This window comes from Ranitomeya variabilis, chromosome 7 (assembly GCF_051348905.1).
Source record: "Ranitomeya variabilis isolate aRanVar5 chromosome 7, aRanVar5.hap1, whole genome shotgun sequence".
In the NCBI taxonomy this organism is placed as follows: Eukaryota; Metazoa; Chordata; class Amphibia; order Anura; family Dendrobatidae; genus Ranitomeya; species Ranitomeya variabilis.
In genome coordinates, this window is record NC_135238.1 from 188942474 (window position 1) to 188958912 (window position 16439).

Consider the following 16439-nt stretch of genomic DNA (forward strand, 5'->3'; position numbering starts at 1 on the left):
CTGACAGCTTCCGTGACTTGATGTCATTGGCAGTCCCACAGTACAATGTGCCCAGCCGCTTTTACTTCAGCAGGCAAGCCGTCCCTGCCCTGCACAAGCATGTGGAGGGACACATAAAACACGCGCTACTGAACGCCGTCAGTAGCAAGGTCCACCTCACCACCGATGCGTGGACCAGTCAACATGGACAGGGGCGATACCTTTTCCTCACTGCCCATTGGGTTAATGTCGTTGAGCCGGGTACAGACCGTGCGAGTGGCGCAGGACGTGTCCTGCCCACTCCAAGGATTGCAGGAATCCATTCTGTACGCATTGACTCCTCCTCTTACACCAGTTCCTCAGAATCATCGCTGCAGGAGCCGTCACAGTCCACCTCCACATGGACCCGTGATGAACGTGTACCTGTTACGACCGACATGAGCACAGCCATGGCCAAACGTCAACAGGCCGTCTTGAAATTAATTTTTTGGGGGAATCGTAGCCACACAGCGCAGGAGCTCTGGAATGCCATCAAGCAGGAGAGCGATGTGTGGTTTGTGCCAGCGAATCTCCAGCCAGGCATGGTAGTGTGTGATAATGGCCGAAATCTGGTGGCAGCTCTGGGCCTCGGCAACCTCACTCACATCCCATGTCTGGCACATGTGCTCAATTTGGTCGTGCAGAGCTTTTTGAGGGACTATCCGAATCTTGATGCACTGCTGCACAAGGTCCGCCTAGAGTGTGCTCACTTGCGGCGTTCCAGCACGGCAAAAGCGCGCATTGCGGCTCTGCAGCGCCGACACCGCCTGCCGGAACATCGCATCATATGTGACCTACCTACCAGGTGGAATTCCACGTTACATATGTTGGAGCGGTTGTGTGAGCAGCAGCAAGCTGTAATGGAGTACCAGCTGCTTCAGGCGCAAAGAAGTCGCAGTCAGCGCCGTACAGACTTCACAACCACAGAGTGGGCCACTATGAATGACGTCTGCCAGGTTTTGCGTCCCTTTGATTATTCCACGCGGATGGCGAGTGCAGATGATGCACTAGTCAGCATGACTGTCCCCCTTATCGGCCTGCTTGAAAAATCACTGCAAGCGCTAAGGGATGATGTTGTGGAAGAGGTGGAGGATGAGGATTCACCATTTCCATCATCTTCTGGACAGTCAGCGCCACGTGGTTCCTCACAAACGCGTAGGCAGGGGACAGTTTGTGAGGAGGATGAGGAGGAGTCAATGGAGGAGGAAGACATCCGTCCAGAGGAGGGATTTACCGAATTGTCCAGTACTCAGTGTGTACAGCGAGGGTGGGGTGATGACGAGCGGGCAGAGATCACGCCTCCAGCAGGGGACAGCGTTTCTTGGGCAGTTGGCAGTCTGCAGCACATGGTGGATTACATGCTGCAGTGCCTGAGAAACGACCGCCGCATCGCCCACATTCTCAACATGTCTGATTATTGGGTGTTCACTATCCTCGATCCTCGCTACCGGGACAACGTAGAAAGCCTCATCACACCGTTGAACCGGGAGCGAAAAATGCGGGAGTACCAAGACACACTGGTCAATTCCATCATCTTCTCCATTCCAACTGAGAGAAGTGCTGCTAGTGCATTCCAAAGCAGCTCAGTGCGTCCAGGCAGTGGTGGAGGCTCTGCACAAAGAGGGAGCAGAAGCAGTGCCTCTGCCCAAGGCAAGACCAGTATGGCCCAACTGTGGCACAGTTTTCTGTGCCCGCCACAAAAGTCTACACCATCACAGACGGCTCCAGTCAGCAGGAGGCAACGGTTCCGTCAGATGGTGACAGACTACATGTCTTGCCCTCTTGCTGTACTCCCAGACGGCTCTTCCCCTTTCAAGTTTTGGGTCTCAAAGCTGGATACATGGCCAGAGCTAAGCCAGTATGCATTGGAGGTGCTGTCTTGCCCTGCGGCCAGTGTATTATCGGAACGTGTCTTTAGTGCTGCAGGTGGTGTACTAACTGACCGTCGCATGCGACTATCCTCCGATAACGTTGACCGGCTTACTTTCCTGAAAATGAACAAGGCCTGGATCTCGCAGGAATTTGCCACTCCTCCTCCTGATTAAATAATTAGGTCACTGTATACGTTATCCAGGTCTCCTGTTGTGTTCATCTTTCTACCACCTGAACTTAAATTCCTGGGCTCCAACACCGCCAGTTGAGGCTCAGAAGTGCCGTCTGCACAGTCAAAACATACGACCCAGTGTTATTGGGTTTCAGTAACGTCAGCTGATCCCCAGCTGTGTAGCCGGCAATGTGTCATGCGACCGCCACGCTGACACAACAACTGAAATGTAAGGGAATCTGTCCCCCCCCCCCCCAAGGCGTTTGTTACTGAAAGAGCCACCTTGTGCAGCAGTAATGCTGCACAAGGAAAAAGGTAGCTATTTTGGTTTTGCTCCTTGCACACGCAAAACGTAACACTTATTAAATGTGTTCACTGATACCGTAAAACCGTCCCGGAGGTGGGACTTTCCTTCGTAATATGACGCAGCACAGCCGTCATTCCTACCCCCCCGGCGCCGCGCCCCGGCTCATCAGCGTTGTTTGATTCCGTCCCGGAGCCTGCGCTGTTATGTTATCCCGTGGCCAGGCACACTTAGCGCTGCCCGTCTTCTGGCATCATTTGGTGTCAGGCTGGCTGTGCCTGTGCGGCCGCGCTGGCCGAGAGCCCGCCTCGCAGTGTCTTCTGATTTAATCCCACTGGGGGCCTGGGATCCATGGACATGCGCAGTGCATATCTGAACCTCCACCTCTCACTCATCTCCCTATGGCTTCTTCAGACTGTTCGGTGTCAGCTGGTCCCTAATAGCATGCCACGGCCGTGACACCGCACAGTCTTAAGAAGCCGTAGGGAGGGGAGTGAGAGGCGAGGATATGCACTGCGCATGGCCATGGATCCCAGGCCCCCAGTGGGATTAAATCAGAAGACACTGCGAGGCGGGCTCTCGGCCAGCGCGGCCGCACAGGCGCAGCCAGCCTGACACCAAATGATGTCAGAAGATGGGCAGCGCTAAGTGTGCCTGGCCACGGGATAACATAACAGCGCAGGCTCCGGGACGAAATCAAACAACGCTGAGGAGCCGGGGCACGGCGCCGGGGGGGTAGGAATGACGGCTGTGCTGCGTCACACGACAAAGGAAAGTTCCACCTACCGGACGGTTTAACGCTGTGAGGGGACACATTTCATAACTGTTAGGTTCCGCATGTGCAAGGACCATAATTAAAAGAGCTAAGTTTACCTTTTCCAGCATTAGTGCTGTACACAATGGCTCTTTCAGCTACAAACGCCTGGGGGGGGGGGGGGGTTAAAGGTTTCCTTTCAACTTGCTCGAGTGCAGGCTTCGGCCTACACTCTGCTCCCCCTGCTCCTCCTGCTGACCCTGGTCTCTAACACCGCCAGTTTTGGCCCAGATGTGCTAGCTGCACATAGAAAAACACCAGCCAATGTGTCCGTGGGGTTCAGCACCGCCAGCTGTTCCCCTGCTGTGTAGCCGGCAACGTGTCCTGCGACCGCCACGCAGACACAAGAACTGAAATTGAAGGGAACCTGTCCCCCCTCCCCCAGGTGTTTCTATGTTTTACAGCTACCTTGAACAGCAGTAATGCTGCATGTGTTCAAGGTGGCTCAGAAACTTATTCTCCTTGCCCATGTTGAAGTGAACACGTCTAAAAATGAGTCCTCTGCGACCATTAAAACGTCCCTCAGGTGTGATTTTCCTTTGTATTGACACACGCAACAAGCTCCTTGGTAGCGCTGCCCGTCTTCTGGCATCATTGTTTGGCTGGGTGCGCCTCTGCGGCCGCCTTGCCCCACACAACGCCCCTCGGTGTCTTATTTATTTGTACTGCGAGGGTGTGATTGATGGGCATGAACGGTGCATTTCTTCGCCTGTCCCTCATCTCCTTCCGCCTTCTTCGGACTGTGCGTCTTCATGGCCGTGGCATGCGATAAGGGATCAGCTGACGCCGCATAGTCTGAAGCGGGTGTAAGAACCCAAGCGAGAGGCGAACATATGTACTGCGCCAGGCCATGAATCCCAGCCCCGCAGTGTTTTAACAATGTTAAGACACTGGGGGGCTGGGATTCATGGTCATCGCAAACCGCAACAGCCGACATAACATGATGTCAGAGGATGGTCAGCGCTAACAGCGGAAGGCCAAGGGATAACACAAAAGCGCAGACTCCAGTGCAACAAATAACGATGCTCAGGAGGCCGCGCAAAGCACCAAGGTGGCATTTTTGCCAGCTGTACTGCGTCTCTTTACGAAGAGAACTCACGCCTCCAACACAGTTTGACTGTATAAAGGGCTAAATGTTATACGTGTTTCATTCAGCGTGTGCAAGGAGAAAAATTAAAAGAGCAACCTTTGACTTGTGCAGCACTACTGCTGCATAAGCTGTGGCTCTTCTACTTTGTAACACCTGAGGGGGGGTTAAAGGTTACCTTTGAAATTGGTTCAATTAGGCTTCGGCCTACACTCTGCTCCCCCTGCAGAGCCCGGGCTCCAACACCGCCAGTGGAGCCCGGTACTGCTAGCTGCACAGAGAAAAACACCAGCCAATGTGTCAGTGGGGTTCAGCACCGCCAGCTGTTCCCCTGCTGTGCAGCCGGCATCGTGTCCTGCAAAAGCCACGCAGACACCAGAACTGAAATTGAAGGGAACCTGTCCCCCCTCCCCCAGGCGTTTTTACCTTATCCAGCCACCTTGTACAGCGGTAATGCTGCATGTGTGCAAGTTGGCTCATAAACGTATTCTCCTCGCACATGTGGAACTGAAAACACGTCTGAAATGTGTCCTCTGTGTGACCATTTAACCGTCCCGGTGGTGTGACTTTCCTTTGTAATGACACGCTGCAACCCCCTTGGTAGCGCTGCCCGTCTTCTGGCATCATTGTTTGGCTGGGTGCGCCTCTGCGGCCGCCCTGGCCCACACAACGCCCCTCGGTGTCTTATTTATTGGGACTGCGAGGGTGTGATTGATGGGCATGATCGGTGCATCAGTTCGCCTGTCCCTCATCTCCTTCCGCCTTCTTCGGACTGTGCGGCTTCATGGCCGTGGCATGCGATAAGGGATCAGATGACGCCGCACAGTCTGAAGCGGGTGTAAGGACCCGAGTGTGAGAGGCGAACATATGTGCTGCGCCAGGCCCTGAATCCCAGCCCCGCAGTGTTTTAACAATGTTAAGACACTGCGGGGCTGGGATTCAGGGCCATCGCGAAACGCACCAGCCGACAGTAAATGATGTCAGAAGATGGGCAGCGCTAACAGCGCTAGGCCAGGGGATAACACGACAGCGCAGACTCCTGTACAGCAAATAACAACGCTCAGGAGGCTGCACCCAGCACCAAGGTGGGATTCTTGACATCTGTGCTGCGTCTCATTACAAAGGGAACTCGCGCCTCCAACACAGTTTGACTGTATAAAGGGCTAAATGTTATACGTGTTTCATTCAGCGTGTGCAAGGAGAAAAATTAAAAGAGCAACCTTTGACTTGTGCAGCACTACTGCTGCATAAGCTGTGGCTCTTCTACTTTGTAACACCTGAGGGGGGGTTAAAGGTTACCTTTGAAATTGGTTCAATTAGGCTTCGGCCTACACTCTGCTCCCCCTGCAGAGCCCGGGCTCCAACACCGCCAGTTGGGGCCCGGTGTTATGACCCCAATGGCGAGGGTCTCAGAGATATCAGCAAGTCTGCGAAGTACAAAAATCCAGCTCATAGGGCAGTGGTAACTGGGTTGACCATATAACTACTCCTAACGCCAACACTAGAAGTAGCCGGGGAACATGCCTACGTTGGTCGCTAGATGTCTCGCGCCAGCCGGAGAGCTAACTACCCCTAGAAGAGGAAAACAAAGACCTCTCTTGCCTCCAGAGAAAGGACCCCAAAAGTAGGATACAAGCCCCCCACAAATAATAACGGTGAGGTAAGAGGAAATGACAAACACAGAGATGAACTAGGTTTAGCAAAGAGAGGCCCAATTACTAATAGCAGAATGTAGTAAGATAACTTATATGGTCAACAAAAACCCTATCAAAAATCCACGCTGGAGATTCAAGAACCCCCGAACCGTCTAACGGCCCGGGGGGAGAACACCAGCCACCCTAGAGCTTCCAGCAAGATCAGGATACAGATTATATACAAGCTGGACAAAAATGCAAACCAAAACAAATAGCAAAAAGCCAAAAAAGCAGACTTAGCTTAATCTTGCAGGAACCAGGATAAGAAGACAAGAGCACTACAGATTAGCTCAGATATCAACGTTGCCAGGCATTGAACTGAAGGTCCAGGGAGCTTATATAGCACCACCCCTGACCTAACGACCCAGGTGCGCATACAAGGGATGAATGACATACCCAGAGTAAAATCACTAATAGCCACCAGAGGGAGCCAAAAGGTAAATTCACAACAGCCCGGTACTGCTAGCTGCACAGAGAAAAACACCAGCCAATGTGTCAGTGGGGTTCAGCACCGCCAGCTGTTCCCCTGCTGTGCAGCCGGCATCGTGTCCTGCAAAAGCCACGCAGACACTTGCTCTTGTACCTTCTGCTCCCCATCCTGGTTCCAGTACCGTCAGCTGGTTCCGGGCAGAGCCTTTGGCTTAGGTGCCTCCCTCTGGGTATCCGAGTTCCACCAACGTCAGGTGGTCCTTGGTAGTGCTTTCAGGCACGGGTACCTCCTGCTTAGTAACCGGGTTCCAGTAACGTCAGCTGGTCCTCGGTAGTTCCATTGGCTCTTGGACCTTCGGCTACCCATCCGGGTTCCAGCACCGTCAGCTGGTTCTCGGCAGTGTCTTTTGCTCTTGTACCTTCTGCTCACCATCCTGGTTCCAGTACCGTCAGCTGGTTCCGGGCAGAGCCTTTGGCTTAGGTGCCTCCCTCTGGGTATCCGAGTTCCACCAACGTCAGGTGGTCCTTGGTAGTGCTTTCAGGCACGGGTACCTCCTGCTTAGTAACCGGGTTCCAGTAACGTCAGCTGGTCCTCGGTAGTTCCATTGGCTCTTGGACCTTCGGGTAGCCATCCGAGTTCCAGTTCCATCAGCTGGTTCTCGGCATTTTCTCAGCCTTCTTGTACCTTCTGCTACATTTCCAAGTTCAAGAGACTAAACACGATGACCCGGAAGACCACCCCTAAGATGACGACGACACCAGAGACGACAACCACCGTGATGACGACGACCCTGGAGACGATGACCCTGAAGACCACCCCGATGACGACGACCCCGGAGACGACGACCCTGAAGACCACCCCGATGACGACGACCCCGGAGACGACGACCCTGGAGACGACGACGACGACGACCACCTGGAAGACCGAGAAGCAGAAGAACAAGAGGCTGCAGAACAAAGAGCAGAAGAACATTAAGCATAACACTAAATATCAGAGCAAAAAATATTATCTAAATTATAAGCAGAAGACGACTAAGCAGTGTATGGGGGTGAGTCCGTTCCTCCTCGTGGTGCCCCTGGATAAAGCCTGATGCTGCAGGCCAAACTGAACGCGGACAAATGTAACTGTTTTGTGACAGGCAGAACGGAAGGTGTAATCTTCAAACTTTTATAGATAACAACTACGGGAATGCCTGTCACAAATAAGAATATGATGAAGAAGTAGAATATGATGAAGATAATAGTAAAATAAAAAGAATATGAACAATGTAACCAAAAAAATAATAGGTAAAAGATGAAGAAGAAGATGAATAAGGTGAAGAAGTTGATGTCAAAGAAGCTGATGATGAGGATAATGAAGAAGAAAGCGTGGGAGAAGTAAAAAAGAAGGTGAAGGGCGTGGAAGTAGTGAAACATCAATATCTGACATAAAAAAAAAAAAAATTAACATAGTCAAATTCTTTCTAACGCCGAACGTCATAAAAAAAAAATAAATCCTGCTATTCTATTACATTGGGCTAAACCTCTGTGCCTTTAATGTCTCCGCCACGTCCCCCAATACATCCTACATTATTCTTAGTTGTTTTCCTTCATGTAGAATGAACCTACAAGTTTATAAAGGGTTTATTTTAATTCCGATATTTTCGTCTCATTGACTTGCATTGGGATCGGGTATCGGTATCGGATTGGATCCGATATTTTGACGGTATCGGCCGATACTTTCCGATACCGATACTTTCCGATATCGGAAGGTATCGCTCAACACTAATCATGATATAATATCCTAAAACACAACTCGAATTGTAACCAACCTGAACTACATAGTACCCCAGGATCTCCAAATGTCTCTTCTTCATGGCATTTAAGCCTTTAATCTTGGAAGAGTTTCTGCAAAATGCCACTGGATTAAGAAAGTCAATGGCAACTCTATAAAGATGAAAGAAATAATATGTTAGAGTCCAACAAACAAAATCAAGAGGAATTGAATTCTACTCAAATTTTTCCAAAAAAACATCCATTTGCCCAAACCGCTATTTTTCTGAACCGGAAAAAGCCATTCATTTGTAAAAAAAAAAAATTATACTGATTTTACTGCTCATCTCTCTAGCTCCTCTGTTCCTCAATGGAGAAACCGCCCTTTTCTCCTCCTCGATTAAGATAGGAGATGACAGTTGGTTCTTTTAAAATTCTATGGAGGGGGGGAGAGGAGCTAGCGGAACACAGACATTCTGCTATATCAGTCTCCATAGAACTTTGTGAGCACTAACTGTCATCTCCTATCTCAGTAACGGGAAAATCTGTATTCACGGAAAACAGATTTTACTTGGAAGTTGAGAATTTTGAGAATGAACGATCAGTTCAGGAGGAGAAAGAAGCAGATTTCTATGATCAGACATATTACAAAGTTTCTTATTTGCATGTCTTCTATGGATTTATGTAAGAAAACTTAAAATGAAGGCTATTTTTTAAGAGAATGAGGCTGCGTCGTGATCTAGCACCACATGTCTACACACAGAATCACCGACCTCTGGGCTCCTTGAGGTAGAGACTTGTTATCACACATCTGACTGTCCTGGCCCCACTGGACTTCGGCCACATTGGCGGACAGCTTGTTCTCCTCTATGTAGGCAATAGGCTTTTTATTTTTGCTCAGGATGCACTCGAAGTCTATAGAAAGCAAGCATCAAATGTTAGGAGAATCACAGTCCAACACCTTCCAAAAACCCTCCCTGGGTCCACTCAGCGAGCTCCTGGTGTGTGCAGTGCTCAGGTCACATCAACAGCCAATTAGTGTCATCAACTTGACCAGAGCCGCTGAGCTCACTTATGGTCAACATAATGGCAACAGCGGCAGAGGCTCAATGCTGGACCTGGGGAGGGTGAGCCAGGCACACTTTGTTTGTTTTTAAAACAAACTACAATCAATTGGACACTTGTTTTCAAAAGCCGGAAAAACACTTTAAGGGTATGTGCACACATCCGGAAAGTATGCAGAAATTTCCTGAGAAAATCCTGAGGTTTTCCGCAGGAATTCTGCACGCGTTTTTATCGCGTATTTTGCGCGGATTTTTTGCTTTTTTTTCCGGAGGTTCCCAATGTAATAATATAGTGGGAAATCCGCTTAAAATCCGCAAAATTAATGAACATGCTGCGTATTTTTCCGCATGCGTTTTTCGCGGAAAAATACGCAACATGTGCACAAAAATTGTGGAAACCATTATAAATGATGGAATGCATATGTATGCGTTTTTTAAGCGTTTTGGTTGCGAAAAAACGTGCAAAAAATCTGCGATTAATCTGGAACGTGTGCACACAGCTTAAAAGGGTTTTTAAAAGTTATCCCCTTTCTATAAAACAGGAGGCAAGTTACTGATCTCTTGGGGGTGTCTGACCGCACTCAGCCATTTCAAGCAGTCCTGTAAAGAATAAAAGGAGTGGGCAACCCCTGCTCAATTACGATTCTGTGCAGAATATTGATTGACTGTATAGACTTTTGTTTTAATTTTTTTTATGGCAACAACCGTATGAAGAACTAAACAAATAAAGGAACTGCGGGCTTTTAGACAACGATCACCAGTGGGTCCTCCGCTAAGAAACGTGATATAATATGAAGTAGATGTGTGTGGAAGTCATCCTGTGATATCATATACTAAAATGCAACTCAAACTGTCCCCACCCTGAATTACATCCCCCCAGGATCTCCCATTGCCTCATGTGTCAGTGTTTTGCTTGTGGCTGTGTTGCTTTTATTTGCACAAAAGTTATTAAACAGTCACAATATTTGATGAATTTTGACATATCTTTAAATTATAACATTTCTTTCCAGAGCAGAGCGGCGTTTGTGATTTCTTAGTGCAGCAAAATATATATTTTTTTACATTTCACAATCTTACCTACTGTGTAATAATATGGAGTAGTCACAAACATCTTGGCATAATTAACTCCCCCAAAGAGATCTCCGAGAAATAAGTGGATTTGATGGTATATGGATCTCTTACTGTTACCTTCTGAGCAAAAAAAGAAAACAAACAAAAAACAACTTTTTAATATTCTAAGGATTATTCCTTATTGCATATCCATAAATCGCACAATATACTTTTGCAGTGGAGAATATTAAAGGGATTGTTCACTTTCAGAAAAGTGGACCCCAAACACTCTAAAATAACAAACAGAGCAGGTACATGTCCTCCCCGGTTTCAGTGCCGGTTCCCTCTCGCTGCTCCAGTCTCAGTTTGGGCTGCAGAGATGACGTTATGTCCGACAGCCCAAATCACCGCTGTAGTCAATCACTAAGGCTGGTTTCACACTTGCGTTTTGATCTGCAGCGTTTTAAAAAAAAAACGCGTGTGGTGAAAAAACGCATGTAAACGCGGCAAAACACCACGTTTTTTAGACGCATGCGTTTTTGCATGCAGAAAAAAAAACGCGGTGTTTTGCGGCATTTACATGCGTTTTTTCCTGCGTTTGCGTTTTTTAAACGCAGGCTGAGAAGTGTGTGACAGCTGCCAATCATCAAAATCAACTAGAAAACCCACTAAAAACAGAAATAGCTAGGGTTAGGGTTAGGATCCCTAGTAACCCTAGGGATCCTAACCCTAACCCTAGGGATCCTAACCCTAACCCTAGGGATCCTAACCCTAAGGGTTAGGATCGTAACCCTAACCCTAAGGGTTAGGGTTAGGATCCCTAGGGTTAGGGTTAGGATCCCTAGGGTTAGGATCCCTAGGGTTACTAGGGATCCTAACCTAAGGGTTAGGATCCCTAGTAACCCTAGGGTTAGGGTTTTCTTGTTTTTTCTTGTGTTTAGGGTTAGGGTTTTCTTGTTTTTTCTTGTGTTTTTCTATAAAAACGCATGCGTTTTTAACGCAAGCAAACGCATGTGCTTAAAAACGCATGCGTAGACAGCAATGCATTTTTTTGCCGCGAATAAACGCATGCGTTTTTTGCGGGGAAAAAACGCAGCTAGAAATTACTGCAGGTTGCATTTCTGCAAATGAACGCACGCGTCAAAAAACGCATGCGTTGCCGAAAACGCGTCAAAACACATGCTAAAAAACGCATGCATTTTTTTAATGTTAAGTACAGAAAAAAAAACGCATGCGTTTTTTAGCGCTAAAACGCTGCAGATCAAAACGCAAGTGTGAAACCAGCCTAAGCTCAACGAGGTAGGCGGCAGAGCCTCTGTGCTCAGTGATTGGCTGCAGTGGTGCTGAGCACTGTCAACGCAACATCACTGTTAAAACACTGAGACCAGAGCCTCAGCTGGGAGCCGGCACTGGAATTTGAGCGCTGATTTTTTTTTTTTTATCATGTGTCACTCAATTTTTTTTTTTTTTTCTTAAGCATACAAAAACAAACTAACAACTAAATGAATAAAACGAGCCCCGCACCTCTATGCTTCATCTGTCGACAGTATTCTTCATGAAACCATGGGACTTGGTATTCCGGGCACTCGAGACAAACCGCCCGATTTAATTGCATCAGGCGCATTCGTATCTTGGCACTTTTGTCAGGCAGAAAAGCTAAAAAATAATATAATTAGTGAAGAAAGAGAAAATCTACAACACACAGAAATCAAAAGCGTTCCCAACATGTGATACTGAGCCTGCGCCGTACATAGCGGGTGCCAGCGGCGTTACACAGCCAGCACCCGCCTGTAACACTATGACTGGCGCTAGCCTCGATTGCCCACTGTACCCCACCCCCCAAGAGACCATGGGGTGGCCATGGGTTATTAGTGCAGTGGGGGTCTATTAAAGGCTATTATTGTCATCAGATTAGTACTCCTGTAAAGTTTTAGGCATCATAGGAGACTGAGATTTTTACTTTGTACTACTATCCAGTTTTAAAATACAAAAAAATCCCAAAATAAAAATTACATTACATTATATATATATATATATATATATATATATATATATATATATATATATATTTTTTTTTTTTCTTACATATGTGAACCCTTCTATATAAAAGGTTTTAAGTACCCCAAAATGGTGACAATCTTGTTTGACCTCCCAGAACCATGTATGACCTTGTCAACTGATCGTGCATCTTTATTTCAATGGAGTAAAGGATCAGGTTGGTTGATATCAAAGATCCTCATTTCCCAAACATTTGATAAAAAAAACAAGGCCTAATACATTGGTTCCAATAATGGAACAATGGGAAAAACAAAACAAAAAACTTCCAGATCTCAGAAAAAGTCACAAACTTAAAAATGTTCATGCACAAAAAGTTCTGATTTTCTTGTTGCCACTGAAATATAAAGAACCTAACCCCCACCATTGGTGAAAAAAAAGAAAAAGGAACTAAAACAAACAAGACAACTATAAACGTTCCGACTTGAAGAGTCACACTGCTGGGTTATTGTTTAAAAAAAACCAAACAACAACAATGGCAGAATTGCGTCTTTTTTTCACCATTTCACTGCTCTTGGAATTTTGTGTGTGCATTATACGGTTAACTGAATTCATTACAATTTGTCTTGTGCAAAAATAACAAATTAATATTGAAAATTGAAAGTAGAATGATAAAAAAAATAAACAGAAAATAAATAATAATTAAAAACAAAACAAAAAAAAATTGCCCAGTTGTGTAAGGGTTAAATAAAAGCTTTATTAAATTTTATAGGGTATTAGGCTTTTTGTGCCGGGTCTCGCACCAGGATGGGTAATGCAGGTAAAGCTGCAAAGAAATATTCGATTTATATTAGCCGACCCTGATGACAGATGTTGGGGAAATGAGGATGGGGCATATTTGCAAAGTGATCCCTTACCCCATTAAAATAAAGATGCACGCTCAGAAGACACGAGCATACATGGTGCTGGGAGATCAGAGAAGACAAAGCCTCTCATATGTACGGCCAGCCTAAGTCCTAGGGGCAACATGAGCAATATAGAACCTAAATGGATAAAGGTGGAGCATTCGCTCACATGACACTTACTGTCCAGTTCGGAATCCAGTTTAGGGCTGTCCCACACGTCCAGATAATTCCGGTACCGGAATAAATCGGTACCGGAGTTATCCGTGTCCGTGTGCCTGGGAACTCACGGAGGCCATACGTGCGGCACACGTGTGCCGCCCGTATGGCGAGTGGGTACCACACGGAGCGTGTGGTACCCACTCTGCATGGTGCTGAAGCTGCGATTCATATCTTCTCTCCAGCAGCGTTTGCTGCAGAGAAAATATGAAGAATAGTGTTTAAAATAAAGATTTAGGTGTCCGCCGCCCCCCCACCCCCTGTGCGCCCCCCCCGCTGGTCAGAAAATACTTACCCGCCTCCCTCGCTGCTTCCTGGTCTGGCCGCGGCTTCTCCTGCATGCGGTCACGTGGGGCCGATCATTTACAGTCATGAATATGTGGCTCCACCTCCCATAGGGGCGGAGCCGACTATTCATGATTGTAAATGATCGGCCCCACGTGACCGCATACAGTAGGAGCCGCGGCCAGACCAGGAAGCAGCGAGGCAGCGGGTAAGTATTTTCTGACCAGCGGGGGGGGGGGCGCACAGGGGGTGGGGGGGCGGCGGACACCTAAATCTTTATTTTTAACACTATTCTTCATATTTTCTCTACAGCAAACGCTGCTGGAGAGAAGATATGAATCGCGGATTCAGCACCATGTGGGGGGGACAGCGCTTACTGTAGCGCTGTCTCCTGCACGCACACGGACCCCAGACGGAGAATGTCCGTGTGAGGTCCGTGTTTTACGCGGACCCATTGACTCTATTGGGTCCGTGTAAAACGTGCGCTCCCACGAACACTGACATGTCTCCGTGTTTGGCACACGGAGACACGGTCCGCAAAAAATCAATGACATCTGCACAGATGCATTGATTTTTATGGGTCTACGTGTGTCAGTGTCTCCGGTACGTGAGGAAACTGTCACCTCACGTACCGGAGCCACTGACGTGTGAAACCGGCCTTAGTTAGGAAACGAATATTGAAAATGGCTTTAATCAGATCTTCTGGGAAATACTGTGCAACAGCAAGAGTGAAGCCCACCAGAACCAAGAGATGAGGAGGGAAGGAGTCTGGAAGGTAAAATAACACAACCACTATCTTATACATTTTTTTTTTTCATTCCTGATCTGATATTAGACGAAGCTGAAGTATTAAAGAGTTTTCATTTTTATTTCATAAATCAATAGCACTCATAAAAATAAGTCTTATCAGACAAATCGGCTTTTTTTTTCCTCTCCTCCTGGACTGATCTTTCACGCTCAGTTTATGAGTAAAATCTTCCATTACTGAGATAGGAGACAGCTGGTGCTCATAAAGTTCCATGGAGAAGTGTAACTGACGATTCAGAAGAACTTACAGCGGAAAGTCTGTGTCCGTCTCCACCTCCTCTCCATAGAATTTTATAAGCACCAACCTATCTCACAGTAATGGGAAAATCTGTCTATATAGAGAATGGAGATTGAAAGGAGGGGAAGTAGCACATTTCTCTCATAGAATATATTACAAAATCGCCAGTCACTCTTTAAGAATAAGGTATGTTAGCAGGAGGAGGAATCAGCCCGACCCCTCTGGGCAAATTCCATTCATTTTTACGGATCTGTTCACATCTGCACCGGCGGCTCGGCTACTGGTTACGGAGTCTTTAATGGAAAAGATACTGCTGTCAGAAACCAATGGGAAATGACAGCCGCCGCTGGGATCAGATGACACAGAGGTGAACGGAGCCTTATGGAATGTGTCTGTTTCCTAGGGCTTAAAATGCGTAAATGCGGCGATGTCACTCAGCTACAATACCTTCATTTTCTTTGTGAAAAAGGAAGAAATAGATTAGAAAATGGTAGAATTCTTGTGCAGAACATGTTTTTTTTGTTTGTTTTTTTTAAGGGGAAGCGGTGTAGAGCAATGACTGCTGTACGTGGCAGCCTGTATTCTGATGATAGGTTGGACAGCGGCAGGGAAAAGAAATAATCTGCAGCTCAGGATCATAATATGGGATGACGTAGCAACTTTATTAACAATTATTTTAGACAAGGGCCCAATCCATAAAGATAAGGAAATTATAACATTAGGGCTACATTTTTTAGATGAAAACGGGACAATTCTTTTTTTTTCTCTTTTCTTCACTTGCCCGTGTGACCACAGTCTATAATATGGGAAATTCATCACTGAAATTCTGATGTGATTATCTGCACAATAACCACAATGTACTAAAAATAATAAAAAAAAGTTGTGGGGTTTAGGTTTTCTAATCTGCAGCTTGTTAATGATAATGTGGAATTTTTTGCATATTTTCACTTTTTGCAACGCGGAGGCGGAAATCACAGTTAGAAAAATGTGTCTCTTTAATCTTCCAGGGCTGTGATTACTCCTGGGGTGAAGCGTGGCCAGATCTCCACTTATACTGAGAATACAATGAATACTTACTTAAATTAGCGAGAATATGCTGAATACACATTGTAAAGAATTCTTCTTCTCGCGGGGGATCATAGCCCAGATTGACAAAGGCAAATAAAACTCTGTTCAAGTCTGTGGGATGGATCTTAAAAAAACAAACAAAAAAATACATTATTAATCTGACAAATAGTCTTTACTAACACAGTGTGTACATGACATAGTCCAGTAAATGAGAGGGATTTCTGCAATCACAGCATTGATGATCTTTCCTAAGGATACCCCATCAGTGCAAATCACAGCTCAGAGGAGCACTACACCCATCAATCTGCTACTGCTGGGTCATCAGTGATAGCTAATGATAAAGTGATCGCAGAGAAAATGGTCTGTTTGCCATTAATGTGCTGGATCAGATTTTCATCCATTTTTAATCTGTAAGTCCGTTGTTTTTTTGCTTTTTCCTCCATTGTGGCATTTTATTTTCTTGTATTTTTTTTTCACAGACCAATAGACTTGCATCAGAGAATTTGATCCATGATTCAGATCAAAAGTGGCCATATCTCAGTTTGGTTTTTTGCAGGCACTGCAAAAAAACAAAACATACATGTAAACAGCCCCATAGACTATAATAGGTATGTAATGACCAGAGGTCCGAATAAGATCCAGTGAGTCACAAACCAAGACTAAGGCAGA

At 46.5% G+C, this 16439-nt stretch overlaps 1 protein-coding gene across 1 annotated transcript in view; it reads right to left on the reverse strand.

The window, feature by feature from the left end:
• Positions 1-16439, reverse strand: part of LOC143786290 (FAST kinase domain-containing protein 1, mitochondrial-like) — a 39842-nt gene that overhangs the window by 1548 nt on the left and 21855 nt on the right. The window contains exons 6-12 of the mRNA XM_077275564.1: positions 15780-15894; positions 14299-14425; positions 13337-13362; positions 11781-11912; positions 10284-10397; positions 8916-9057; positions 8120-8316 (exon numbers count right to left, since the gene is read on the reverse strand). Of these exons, the coding sequence (XP_077131679.1) occupies positions 8120-8316; positions 8916-9057; positions 10284-10397; positions 11781-11912; positions 13337-13362; positions 14299-14425; positions 15780-15894 (853 nt within the window). The remainder of the gene's footprint in view (positions 1-8119; positions 8317-8915; positions 9058-10283; positions 10398-11780; positions 11913-13336; positions 13363-14298; positions 14426-15779; positions 15895-16439) is intronic.